Raw genomic sequence first — 13,271 nt, 5'->3', positions numbered from 1 at the left:
CCCCGGCTCTGACTGCCCTGTAAAGGAAAAGTCAGTGCCTGTTTCCGCCTCATGTTAAAGGGCGTATCTGAGGCGAAGCCTGTCAGTATAATCACTGGCTTGGAAGCTGGCACCTCCTATAGATGCCAGTTTCCGCCTTACAAGCTTGAGTCCTAAGATTGGACCCTCTCTCTGAACCTCTCCTCTCTTGTCCATCTTGAGACAAGAATATGCCTCCATATTTTAGTCCCCAGATTACCTCAACTCAAAATCCCTGCTCTCCTGCCTCAGAGTTAGGATACCTTTCTTAACCAGATAACTCGGTGAACAGGATTGACCTTTTTACTGACAGTTCTGAACGCAGGGTTGGAGACGAGTGAATGACATCTTTCAGAGAGACACATGAGGAAACTTTTCCAAGGAGAAAATATTTTAACAGATTTGCAGGCAGTATAAGATACTGAGGTCGTGTCTTGGATGTATTTGAAAATCTTCTGAACAAAGACTTCATCAAATTGTGTCTTTATAACGTTCAGGCCTTTACACTGAAATACTCTGGGTGACTGGAGCCAAAGTTATAAAGAATGTCCCAGGTAACAAGAGATTATTTGGAGGTTTTGGGAATAGGCATTCGGTTCCCTCCATCCTTCTACCTTACAGAGTTTAGAGCCACCCCCAGTGCCCCAAAGCTAGCTGTGCTAAGACCTTGGTCTCATGCCACTTGCTTGTGCACCTGTCATGAGGATATGGCATTGCTATCCTTAGTCTCCAGCAAGACTCTGCCAAGCCAACTGAGATGTGGGACAGGGCTAATGACAGTGGTGGAGCTGAATAGTAGAGACCCAGAGTGAGGCTTAGGAAAATGGGTTGTCTGTGCTTTCCCCCCTAGGTTCTGCTTGCCTAGGATGTTCGATTTAAAACCAGTGGAAAGGAGCATAGGGAACTATATTCAATATCTTGTAGTAATTTATGGTGAAAAAGAATGTGAAAACGAATAAATGTTTGTTCCTATATGACTGAAGCATTGTGTTGTACAACAGAAATTGACACATTGTAAGCTGACTATACTTCAATTAAAAAAAAGTGGAAATGAGTGTTGGAAGCTGCAGTCTCTGAAGAAAGCACGTAAGAAGACTGTCCTCAAAGGGTTGGGTTCCCTGAAATCTGAGGGGAAGCCTGTGATGGCAGCTGACTGCTTCCATGTCAGTGAAGGCACTGCCAAAGTGCATTGTTTGTTAAGTTTCAAAACAGTGATGGTTGTTCCTGAGGCTATACTGGGCCCAGGCCTGAAGGAGGAGGGCTCTGGGCTAATCCTTTAAGGAGGTCATCAGTATAATTACAAGGATGGCCTTAAAATTCTGACCTCTCCAATTTTGCTTAGAAATTTTCACCATTAGTCTTATCATTAGATTACAGCCGTCTTTCTTTAAAATGCTCATATTACCTGATAAGCATAACAAATTTACATATTAGCATATTTGATTTATCAGTTTAGAGTCATAGGATTTTTAAAGCTGGAGGGGACTCAATTATCTGCTAGTTTAATAATCCCTAATCTCTTTGTCACCTTGTCCCCATGTTTTGAAATACTTTTGTCTAACGAACATGATTTTTTAAAAAAATTTGTTTTCCCTTCTTACTAATCAGACACATATGGATGCCAATTAGAATTTCTTATCACTGGGTAATAACCAGTTACTACACTGAGTACTTCCTGCCAGAAGCTAACACAAGAGCAGCCCAACATGATACTTGGGTTACTGGTGATGGTGTGAAGCCACATCACCTTCAGATGTGTGATTTCTGATAGGCTTCAATACTGAGACTAGTTCTTGGGTGCTGCATCTGAAAACTCTGGGGATCAAGGACCCCCCAGCTGCTAAACAGCTAAGCCAACTCCTTTATCTTTTATATGAAGAATCTGAATCCCAGGGAAGTTAAGCAATGAAGCCAAAACCTGAATACTGGTTACATGTCTAAGATAGTCTAATATTGGGGCTTGTCTCTGTTAGCATTCATTAGCAGAAAACAGAACCTTGAGGAACTTGGCTAAAAAATGTGGCTTTATCTTATGGGGCAGAGACCATTGGATATTTGCATCTTTATCTCCACAAGACCTACCTAGCACAGTGCCTTACACATGGTAGGTGCTTATTACATCCCCATTGGGTGAGAGTTGCAGGGAGTAGGCTGAGGGCTTAGAAGCTTGTTGCAGTTCAGAAGCAGAATCCTAGGTGAGATACTGCCTAGGGGGTCCTGGGCAGCTAGTAGGCAGCCCAACAGGGAATGAGTCCTTGCCACGTGGGAGCAAGAAAAGAGGGCGGAGCACCCAGCCATTGAGTTTTCAACAGTTCTGAGCTGGCTAATGTGGGACGGCACTCTTGGGCCTCGCTTTAGCACCTCCTTGCCCTTTTTGTTCCTGTTTTTGTCTTGGATTTGGAGTAGAATTTCTCAGGGTTTGACAAGCAAGCCTTATCCTCTCATTCCTCTGTTAGAAGCCTTCAGTGGCAACCTGTTGCCCTCAGGAAAATATCCAAACAGCTTGCAAAGCCTTTCATGATCTGCCTTCTACCAGCTACTCTTATCATGTTCCATCTTTGGGTCTTGGCCTTCCCCCCTCACGGTCCCCATATTGAGCTACTTGTGGCTCCCCTTCCTTGCCATGAGCCTTTATGCAAGCCCCTTCTCCCTGGAAATTCCTTTCCCTCCCCACCCCTCCCCCACCCCAACCCCCCTCCCCCCTCCTCCCCTCCTCCCCCCTCCCCCCACCCCATTCCTCTAAACTGGCTAATTCCTCTAAACTGGCTAATTCCTCTAAACTGGCTAATTCCTCTAAACTGGCTAATTCCTCCTTCCTCCTGTTACCCTCTTCACCCCTTCCCCCAGATTAGTTCCACACCCTTCTAGGTAGCCACAGTACATAAACATTTCTCATACTGTTTCAGGAAGAACTGACAACTTAACCTCAGATTCTGGCCGCCCACTTCCTTCTATTAGAGACACAGTAACAAAGGAAGTTGATGTTGACATCCTTGGGCAAACCCAAGGAGGAACCATTTAAAAATATTATAGATGGGCTTAGGGGGTGTGTATAGCTCAGTGGTAGAGCACCTGCTCAGCATGCAGGAGGTCCTGGGTTCAATTCCAGTCCCTCCATTAAAAAAATGTATATATATGTATATCATATTAGAAAATATATGTATTACATATATCTTATATAAATATATGTATATATTAGAGAGGGCTGCCAGGACCTGGGGGACCTGGATCCTGCCTCTCCCTCTGTTCAAATTGGAACAGGGTGTCAATTTTCCTACCACACTGTATTATATGGGAGATTACATTTTACATGGGATTGTTAACTTCAGCACTAAAGTGGAACTAGTTTATTCCACTTTATTAGAATATTATTATTATTAGAATATTATTCTAATTGGAATATTAGAGCTATTCCAAACTCTCCTTGAATAGCTTAATTGTCCACAAAGTTTTGTATATGCAACCCTACATCAATTTCTCTGGCTCTCTAATACCCATTGTTGCTCTGTGGTTCTCAATCAATTAAATGTCTTCATTAAGTTTTAGACCAAGTCATTAGACTCTTCTCGCCTGGTCACCTGACAATGTGTTTCACTTCACACATTCCCCACAGCCCCCACCCTGGTTTCAAGCTTGGTCATGTCTGTTGCTTATTTGATGCACTGGGACGCTGCACAGTAAGTACATGACTGAATTCAGGTCAGCTAACTGCGGCATTCCCATGTGATTGCTTCTTCACTACTGCATCCCCAGTGGGTGAACCAGGGAAGGTTTCACAGCGGGGTGACCTTAAACACTTGGTGGGAGTCTGTCAGGTGAAAAGGAAAGGGAGGGGAAGAAGCAGAGGCATTTGTCAAGGCAGAGAGTTGTGATAAGAGCTTGTGACTGAGGGACAGTCAAAAATTCAGTGTGGTTAGAGTACAAGGATGTGCTGTTAGGGACTGTGTACACCACATTACTAAATCTGTGGGAGATGCAGTTTCCTCACCTATTACAGTGGGGATAGGACTTGCCTCCAGGGCTTTTCTGAGCACCAGGTAGGCAATGCTCTGAAAGCACTTATTCCAGTCTTGACACATAGAAATGACAAATGAATTCGAGTTTCCTTTCCTACTTTCATTCTAAAGAGTTTGGACTTTATCCTATAAGCAGGGGGTGATATTTAATCACCAGTACAACCCAGGTACCACCAGTCAAAACAAACATGGGTCACAACCAACTAGCTAAGGGAATTGTTTTTAGGGGATTAAGTGCCCACAACTAGAGTGATGGAAAGCACTGAAACAGCAAAATCCAGCTTCCCTGGGAAATGGTGCATCCTTGATGTCCTCTAGGATTTTATCCACATCTGGTCCATAATAATCCACCTCAAACCAAATAAGCTAATTTTACCTCTTTGTAGGTACATCGTTATGTGGCTGACCTCAGTGCCACCCACGAGAAAACTGAACTGGAAGGGAATGGACCTGACATGCTAAATGTTTTATGTGTTCTCTTTTTTGATCCTCACCCAATCTTGGGAGGTAAGGCATTATCAGCTGCTTTTTATTATTGTGGAAACTGAGGCTTTGGTTGACGGCTGATCCCTCAACAGGCGGTGAGAGGCTTCTAGTGTAGGTCCATATTGTTCCCAAGTATTCCTTTTTCTCTGTCACTTTGGGGTTCTAGAGTCTTTCTCTTCAGTTTAAGCTTCAAGAACATTTACCATTTCTCACTCACCCATCCAGCCATCCAACCCATGTTCAAGAAAAACAACTAAAATGTATTTTTTATTTCACAAAAAAGTGTGACATGCGATACCCATCCCCTAACAAACTAAACTACAAACTCTGGGAATACAGAGTAAAAAGGAAATCCAGTCAGTCTTGATGAGACAAAAATTTGGTTTCACAAAGCTGAAAAATCCATTACAAAGTCTCTGTTGTATAAATATAGTCAGTCTTATCTTTAATGTAGAGTGAGACAAAAAAAAAAAGTTTTGTTGGCATAAGAAATCCCCTGGTCCTTGAATACAGCACAATCTTCATTTGTATTCCTGGCCAAACAGAGGTGATGTCTACATGGTAAGAGTTACATATGTGTTCAAGGACTCTTAAGTAGCCAAATAGGATTGAAGTACTTTATCTCCTGAGCCCACAGTCTCTCCCCCAATAGCTTGTGCAAAACACTATAGCCTTAGCTACGTAAAGTAACATGTGTCTGTTTTAAATTTGGTTGTGGTAATGGATGCACAATTCTGTGAGTATACTAAAAATCTATTGAGTCGCACATTTTTTTTCCCTCTTTTTTCTTTTCTTAATGGAGGTACTGGGGATTGAACCCAGGACCTCCTGCATGCTAAGCATGCACTCTACCTCTGAGCTATTTCCCTCCCCCTTGAATTGTACATTTTAAATGAGTGAATAGTATGGATTTGAATTACATCTCAATAGAACTGTTAAAAAATATCGAAGGTGTGTCTAAGTTGCTGGGGGAGCAACAGGTGACTCCCATAGCATAACTCAGGAGCCCCTGCCAGGACACAAGGAAGATACGCAGAAGTTGGTACACTAAGGGGTAGTTGAAAGGCAGGAAGGAGATCCTTAAAGTATTATGACCAAATCAGTGGAGTCTGAGGTTGCTCTGGGAGCACTCGGTTTCAAGATGTCAGAGTAAAGACGTCAGCAGGGTGTGTGCTTTTTCCTGTTGATTCTAGAATACTCTAAGGACCGTCTGTGGCCTTTGTCACAAAAGAAAGTTATTTGGTGGTAAAGCAGATGCCTGGGGTATTGTTGAGGCTACAGAAGACTTTAGGCTGGAGCTCGGAAGCTAGCTGTCTGCATCCACTGGGGTAAATCCCACCATGGCCACAGGTTCTGAGAGCCTGAGTCCCACAAGAAGACAGGAGGAGGGAGAATTTAGATACCAAAGAAAAGCTTTGATTCACTGAACCAAACTGAAGCCTGCCTTCAGTGACGCTCCTGTTGGCCAGAAGTCACAGCAGGGTTCCAGTTCTCACTGACCCTTTTACAAGACCACTGCCAGGGTAGCAGAGGCCAATCAGATCAGCAAACCATTATGTGGCAGACAAACCACTTAGAAGTGCTGTCTAAATTCTTCACCTACCTTCTGGTCACCAAATGGCCATTTAAGAAAGGGGACAGGCACAAACCATGGGCAACTGGGCCCTTGACCAGGTTTGGTCATTCTAGCCAGATAGTGAGGGAAGGAGAATTGCCGTTAGTAGAAAGACAAATAGAATTTAAACTCTTGCTCTGGTTTCACCATTCTAGCTGCTTAAATTTCATCGGATATAACTTGACGTGGAAGTGGAGAAAGGGGGCGCAGAGGACTTTGACTTTACTCACCTTTCAGAAGGGATACTGCCAGAAGCTGGGACCAGAAGTCTTTTTAGTTTTTTAGCACACAGAGGAAATGAGAACAGAAGAAGGGAAGGACAGGGACTTGAAATTGCGAAGGTCCCAGTTTGGTGGACACCTTGTCCAGCTCCCCTAGTTAGTCCGGTAGGCTGATCGGGATCTGCTGCTGGGGTGTGGGCTGGGAGTCCATGCCTTTCTTGGCCAGCCTAGAAATTGTTTATTCTGTGGCTGAGTGGATGTGTTAAGCTTAGAAGCAGACATCATGGCCACCTCAGGTCCATCCCAGTTAGGGCTGGCTCCCCAGTATGGCCCCACTAAAACCTTGGCCTCCTTGTGTTCTTTCAAAATATGATACCCTTGTTCCCTAATATGGCCCAGGTCTCTAGGAATGGGGACTCAAGGGTGAGGAATTTTGCTCACTGGCAATGTTTGGCATCTCTGGGTAAAAGCAAATAGAGACTAAAGCTTGAACATCTGGGCTTGGGACTTACCTGGTTCTCTTTAGTGTCATAAGGAGATGGAGGGAGGTTAAAAAAAAAAAAAAAAAAGGTAGGGGGAGAATAGATCCATGTCCATCAGAGCTTTGGGCATTTTCTTGACGAACTTCTTCCTTTGGCTCCAGTGAAAATATTTATCACTTTAGGGAAGGGAATGAAGTACCTAGTTTTAAAACAAAACAAAACAAAACCTTCCTTATTGCCTCTCTTTGTGCTTATCAAGCCTTTTCTTACCCAGGCCTTGCTCATCTGGTCCTCAGCCTATCCATTATGCCAGTTCGAGCTGGTATTCCAGGAGAGGTGAATCCAGGCAGCCACGAAGATGGTGCATCAGGGCTGCCAATACCCTCCTCCCCCAGCCTCGCTCCTAAAGTTGTCGTGTGCTGAGGGCATGTGATCAGGGAAACTCCCAGCTGCTTCTGCCCTTAAGTAAGAGGACAGAGGAAGTAGTTTCTATACTTAAGAAGAGAGAAACATTTTTGTTCCAGAGCTATAAGAAATATGAGCAGATGAAGCTATGGCTCCGACGGCTGGGCCATTTTGGGAAACAAGATGCAAGCGAGGGAGTGATATATAAACAAAGTGTGGGTATATTTGGCAGGTTTGAGGCAAGCAGAAAGGAAGGTTTGGGTACTCTATAAAAAAACAAAGCTCTGAAATTCAAACTTCTTCTGATAAGGCCACAATGAAGAGATTTCCGGCAGTGGGTGTTGCAGGAAGCTGGCACCCACACTGCCACAGGCTTGCCAGGTGTGGTGCCCAGGTGAGGGGGCAGGTGAGGCGGGGCAGCGCCCCTCACAGGTCCATGTCTGGGCCTCCTGAGGATGTCTTCAGTGGCACCGAGTCAAACCCATCAGGAGTCCTCTGAAAGAGAGATGGTGACAGGAGCTGGCTGCTGCACACGGGCAAGTTTGGGGAACAAAGGAGAAAAATGGAAAATAGGTGACAGAGGAAGCCTCATGAGATTCTTGCTTTTAGTCACTTTGTGGAAACATGGACATAAGATATCCTCTATTCTTCTTGCCCCCTTCAGTCAGTCAGAGGATAAGAAACATCTTTAAAACCCCTTGCTTTACATATTTGCTGAATTCTGGAAGTTCCAGAAAGACTCAAGGTTTCCAGGGTAAATTATTCCCCCATTGGTTAAAAAAAAAACAGTCAACATCTAAGGAGGCCAAGGGAGTTGCCCTGGGAGGTCAGCATAGGGGAATGAGGTTCGGGAAACACCTACCCACATTCCTCTCCTTACCACCCTCCCTACCCAGTTTGGATGAGCTGAATCAGGGTGGCTGTGAGTTGTGGGTGCTGCCAGAGTGGGACCACAGAAACCTGTGGCCCTGGAGCAGTTGCTTGAATAGTCTCTGCTTGTCCCACGCCCAGTGAGTGTTGTCTGAACTGCATTTATGAGCTTCAAACTCACTCACTCACCCACAGCTCTCCCAGCTCAGAACTGCTCGGCAGTGAACAGCCTAGATAGACTTAGCTATGACTCAGCCCTCAAAGGACTGGCCCAGACATCCAGGGGACAGCATCCTCCGCTGGCCAAAGGAGACCCTCACTTCCATCAGAAGTTGATCCTAGAGATCGCCTCTTCCCCTCCCTCCAAAAAAAAAAAAAAAAAAAAAGGGCAGGAGCAGGGATGATTCTTACAACATGGATGGTTCGGTACTCCTTCTGGAAGTTAAAGGGCCCAAACAGTCCATGAACTGGAGTGCATGTTGGGAGAAAAGGGGCCTCGTCAAGAGCAGCCTTGGGCCCCAGAGGAAAGAGTGTCGGTGTGGAAATACAAGAGGCAGAAGCCAGGATTCTCAGGGTGGGGGGACAGAATAGAATGGAGGGTGGAGGGCAGAGTAGTGGTCCCTGAACGGTGTGGCACCATTCAGTGTCCTAGGACTGGTGTCTTTTCCAGCTCTCCAGGCTGACCTCAGTGCTCCCTACCTTGGAGGTAAATGATTTGATCTTCCCAAAGAGTGACTTCTTGCTGGTGAAGATGAGGTCATCCTCCACATCTTCGCCCTCCATGATGGCACAACTGTCAGCTGCTGGCAGGTCACAGTCCTTGAGGGTAGCATTCATCACCAGCTTGGAGTACTTGTACTCTAATCTATGAAACAAGGAGGAAGGGAAAGACAAGACACCAAAATGTGAACTAAAGGGGAAAGAAGGAGAAAAGCTGGGTGATAAATAGGTATTCCCATACCATGGGTAATGGAAGTGAAGCATGGCAAAATGGTATTAGGTCCGGGCATATAGCTAAGACTCTTGGCTCCCAGGTCAGTGATCTTTTTCCTTAAGGCTGGCTGTTTCTGTGATCTCAAGGCTTAATAGAAATATTGGAATTATAAAGTCATTATTTTTGTTAATAACAACAAATTAAGAATTCTCTGCTTTTTTTCTTTTTTCTTTTTCTTTTTTTTTTTTGGTGGGGTTAGGTTTATTTATTTTAACGGAGGTACTGGGGATTGAACCCAGGATCTCATGTATGGTAAGCGTGCACTCTACCACTAGCTATACCCTCCCCCCATCGTTGGTTTCCTTTTGATGATCTAACAGCCATTCATAGATTGCCATGTGGTACCATCCCTGTTTAGGAGTCAGAATAACCAAGGCATATACCGAATAAGTGGCTCAGCAAGTCTCTGGCCAGAGTCACAGGGATATGGCCAACTCCAGAGAAAAGCTCCATGAATTTATACTCTCAGATATTCCCCTTCTCACTCAAAGATCCCACCCTGGCTACCCCCAAACTCCAATACCCCGTATGTACTTTTGATTCTTTTTCCAAAAGTAACAGGTCAAGACGGTGAGCAGGATGGCAGTGCAGGTGCCTCCAGAGATGCCCACTTTCAGCCAGAAATCTAACGTTTTGCAGATGGTGACTCTCTGCTCAGGCAGGGAGATGCCACCGGAGCATAGCTTTGGTTCTCGCCACACGTAGGTCGTTTTCTGTTGGGGAGAAAAACAAGGAACTCAGATATCACATTCTGTTCTCCCCTGGGAAGTCCCCAAACAGAGAAACATACCTGGACCCCAGCCACGCAGCTACTGATGATAGCGTGGTAGTCAGCAGCCGAGCAGAGCGGGCAGGCAGCCACGCTCTCCCACAGGAAGTGGAAGTTACAGCCATCACAGGTCCCTTCGGAGCATGTGCTAGCAAAGCAGAAAGGAGACTTGAGGGCTTACTCGCCAGACAGCTGGGAAGATCTGGCTGGAGTCCTGTCATCTCACAGCTTGCCTGATCCATCCTCTCCTTGCCAAACTCTTAGCTCCATCAGGATCCTTCCACCTAGTCCTTAACCCAGGTTTTGCTCTCTGACTGCCCTTCTGCTAAGCACCCTCCCCTAGGTTCCCCACCTTCTGCCTGTTTGTTTCTACTGACAGCAGATGAGAGCTAATGTAAGCTGTCTGAGCCCCAGCAGGCTGCCCAACTAACCTGCCCAGCTAACAGAGGCTCCTGTTCTCCCCATGGACATGTGACATTTTGCAAAAGTCACTTTTATGCAGCTTCTTGCCGGGGAGGGTGGTGGGGCAGGGTTCAGGAACGGACTTCAGGTCATGGCTCCCTGTCATGTACTTTTCTGTGATGTTTGCAATGAGAAGAGCGAGCCTACATTTTGACACCACTGCTGGGTCAAAATGTCCTGCTTGGCTCTCCATCTCCCTGACCATCTTCCTCAAGACACTAGTGCCCCTCAAGATGTTAGTGTTGTGTGGAAAAATAAAAAATGAAAAGGGAGGTGGGGGTAGGGTACTGTAGTCAGATTAGTTCAAGAATTCTCGATTTAGTGCACTCTGCTATCACACTCAGAATTGGGTCTTTCATTGTGGAGAGATTGCTAGGATTCCCTAAACTTTTACTAACCCTAATAGTCATAGCAAGTACATTGCTGACACCGGGGGAAGTCCTCAAATTTCATTGTGTCCTTTAATCCTTACAGCAACCCCGTAAGGGAATTTATTATCATCCCCATTTTACATATAAGGAAGAGGAGGCTTCGAGAAGGTAAGAACTGTATCCATAACAGAGCTAGGAAATGGAAGAGGGAAATTGAATGTGGCTCTCAGCCCCAGCACTCAGTCACTTTGCTAGGCAGCTGCCCCGCTGTGGTCTGGGAGTGGGAGGGCAGCTTTGGCTCTTCCTCCTGACCCATTCTTGATATCTAAAGACTGAGGATTTGGAGGCATGGCTGTGTCCCCAAGAGCCCATTAATGGATCTCGGATGGTTTTCTCTTTTGCTCTTTTTCAGTAACCTTTGGTTCTTGGGGTGGGATGAGTCCAAGGAAGGGAGACTTTGTTACATCCCTTTACCTTGGCAGCGACAGACTCCCAGGCACAGGTTTCAGCGGACTGCATCTGACGCGGATGGTGGTTGACCTCCCAGAACTGCAGGACTGGGTCACGTCATTGGACCTGCAGAGAAAACAGCCCCCATGGGGGAATGAGTCACTCATCTGTGCCACTGGAGAGCCACCAAGTCAACATGGAACAGTTCCCCCACTGGGGGAGTCAGGACTTGGGCTCCAGCCTGACGCATAGGAGAGAGTGAGGATCAGGGAGATCTGGTCGGGGGAGATGTGCTGGTCTAGGAAATGTTAGCATATGCATAATACTGGAGCCTCCTTAGATGGGAAGGGTAGTCCTCCATAGGTCATCCAATATTCCTCCCTGCTGCTGGGGCAGACCTGCCCCAGTAATACCCAAGAAGCTGGGATGGAGAACTCCCAGCCTTTAGCTCTCATGGCTAGGCAGATCTGCTAGCCCTTGGATGTGTTCTGACTTGATGAGTAGTAGGTGGCTAGAGAGGGAGGGACACAACAGAGATTGCGGGGGGGGGGGGCTTGGTTTCCCTTGCATTACCCTAGCCTCTCGTTTTCACCTATAAAAGAAGATCACGTCCGGTATTCCCAAGGACTCCGGGTGGAAAAGTTCAGCTGGGGAGGTGATTCCATCCAGAGTCATATTTGTTGTCACGCCTGCCAAATTAGAGCTCCTAATTAGTTCTCACTAGTAGCATTTAGCTGGCAACCACTTCAATCCTTTCAATATCTGTCCACATCCAACCTGCCTTCATCTCATCACATCCCTAAATGGCTCATAAAGGGTGAACCAAAGTTTTGTCAGTAGCTCCAGGGGCACTTGGTATCCCAGGATGGACTAGAAAACAGAGGTCAGGATGATGGGCCCCTCCCTCATCTGGGACCTTTCACCTTAGTGCCCAGTAGCCTCACTCTCTCTTACACAGATTCACGAAAAACAGACTAGAGCAACTGAGTTACTCACCGATAAGTCGATCGGCGAGGCTGACAGGCTGCGAGGACACTCCGGCCTTGTAGCCTGTCACCTCCGGGGGAATGATGACCGCTTGGCAGACGTAGGCTGTGATGGATTTGGAGAAACCTGACTCACCCTCAGGAATCCGGAGGTCTGTGACATTGTCGGTGCACACGGACATTTTCTTACCCTGGGCAGGGGATGTGGGGAGGAAGTGGGAAGGAGCGAGTGATCACAGAAGAAGTCCCAAAAGGGAACAGGGAACAGTATTTCCATGTCTAAAATTTCAGCCTTCCAAGAGTATGCTGCAGTGGAATGATTCATCCAGATTCTAATTACAAGACAGATTTAAAAAGATAAAAAAGCTAAGGATAAGGCCTAGGTGTCCTAGTTTCTGGAACTCTGGCCAGAGACCTCCCCCCTCAGTCTTTTGTTTCCATGGAGTCACCTGGGAGGCTTGTAGGAGCAGGGTTGTGATGGTGGCAACTGATTTGGAGATCTAATCTACCAGCCCACTGGTTAAGGGCCTTCCTTATCCTAGTCGGTTTTCTCGGCAGATACTGAAACATGTGACTGACCACATGAAATTTATTTGAATATCTGGCCTGTTTCACATTCCCTGTCTGTGACTTCCTCGGAGCTGTGATTCCACCATGCTTGTCTTGGAAGCACTTTCCAGACAGTGTCTCCCAGGGGTTAAAACAGGGTCCTCATAACCAGCCTTTTCCCTCTCTGGAGGGAGGGCATCGTAGGAGCAACTGGAACCTATTCCATGAAAAAATATTTATCAAGAGAAGAAAGATTGCTTCTCCTCCTAAAACAACCCAAACTGTATAGAATAGAACTCTGGAAGATGGTAGGAACTGAGACTCCTTCCTCGTGATTTTGTAATAGAAGAAATATTGAGATATGGATGGTTCCTTCAAAAATTTCTTAAATGTATGGAATATCAATATATAACTTGCCTGCTAATGTAAAATCATTTGTTCAATATTTTAAACTTAAGTAGACTAAGCATTTAGAATGCAGGATTTTCGATACTATAAATTTTATTACAAATAGAGCTAAGTTGCTAAATCTGGCATTTATTGTCAAGATTGTAAGAAATAGGTAAAGAACACGAGA

At 45.8% G+C, this 13,271-nt stretch overlaps 1 protein-coding gene across 2 annotated transcripts in view; it reads right to left on the bottom strand.

Annotated features, from left to right (window-relative positions):
• Positions 1-4,759: 4,759 nt before the first annotated feature.
• The window catches only part of ELAPOR1 (endosome-lysosome associated apoptosis and autophagy regulator 1), a 62,795-nt gene continuing 54,283 nt past the window's right edge, over positions 4,760-13,271 (bottom strand). The window contains exons 16-22 of one of the 2 annotated variants that reach the window (XM_074370095.1): positions 12,156-12,336; positions 11,752-11,848; positions 11,184-11,285; positions 9,898-10,024; positions 9,642-9,820; positions 8,813-8,978; positions 4,760-7,769 (exon numbers count right to left, since the gene is read on the bottom strand). In XM_074370095.1, coding sequence (XP_074226196.1) covers positions 7,728-7,769; positions 8,813-8,978; positions 9,642-9,820; positions 9,898-10,024; positions 11,184-11,285; positions 11,752-11,848; positions 12,156-12,336 — 894 coding nt within the window. In that variant the 3' untranslated portion in view covers positions 4,760-7,727. The remainder of the gene's footprint in view (positions 7,770-8,812; positions 8,979-9,641; positions 9,821-9,897; positions 10,025-11,183; positions 11,286-11,751; positions 11,849-12,155; positions 12,337-13,271) is intronic. The other variant, XM_074370094.1, reaches the window with a different exon arrangement.

Source organism: Camelus bactrianus, chromosome 9 (assembly GCF_048773025.1).
Source record: "Camelus bactrianus isolate YW-2024 breed Bactrian camel chromosome 9, ASM4877302v1, whole genome shotgun sequence".
NCBI lineage: Eukaryota > Metazoa > Chordata > Mammalia > Artiodactyla > Camelidae > Camelus > Camelus bactrianus.
This window is presented reverse-complemented; position numbering and strand designations above follow the sequence as displayed.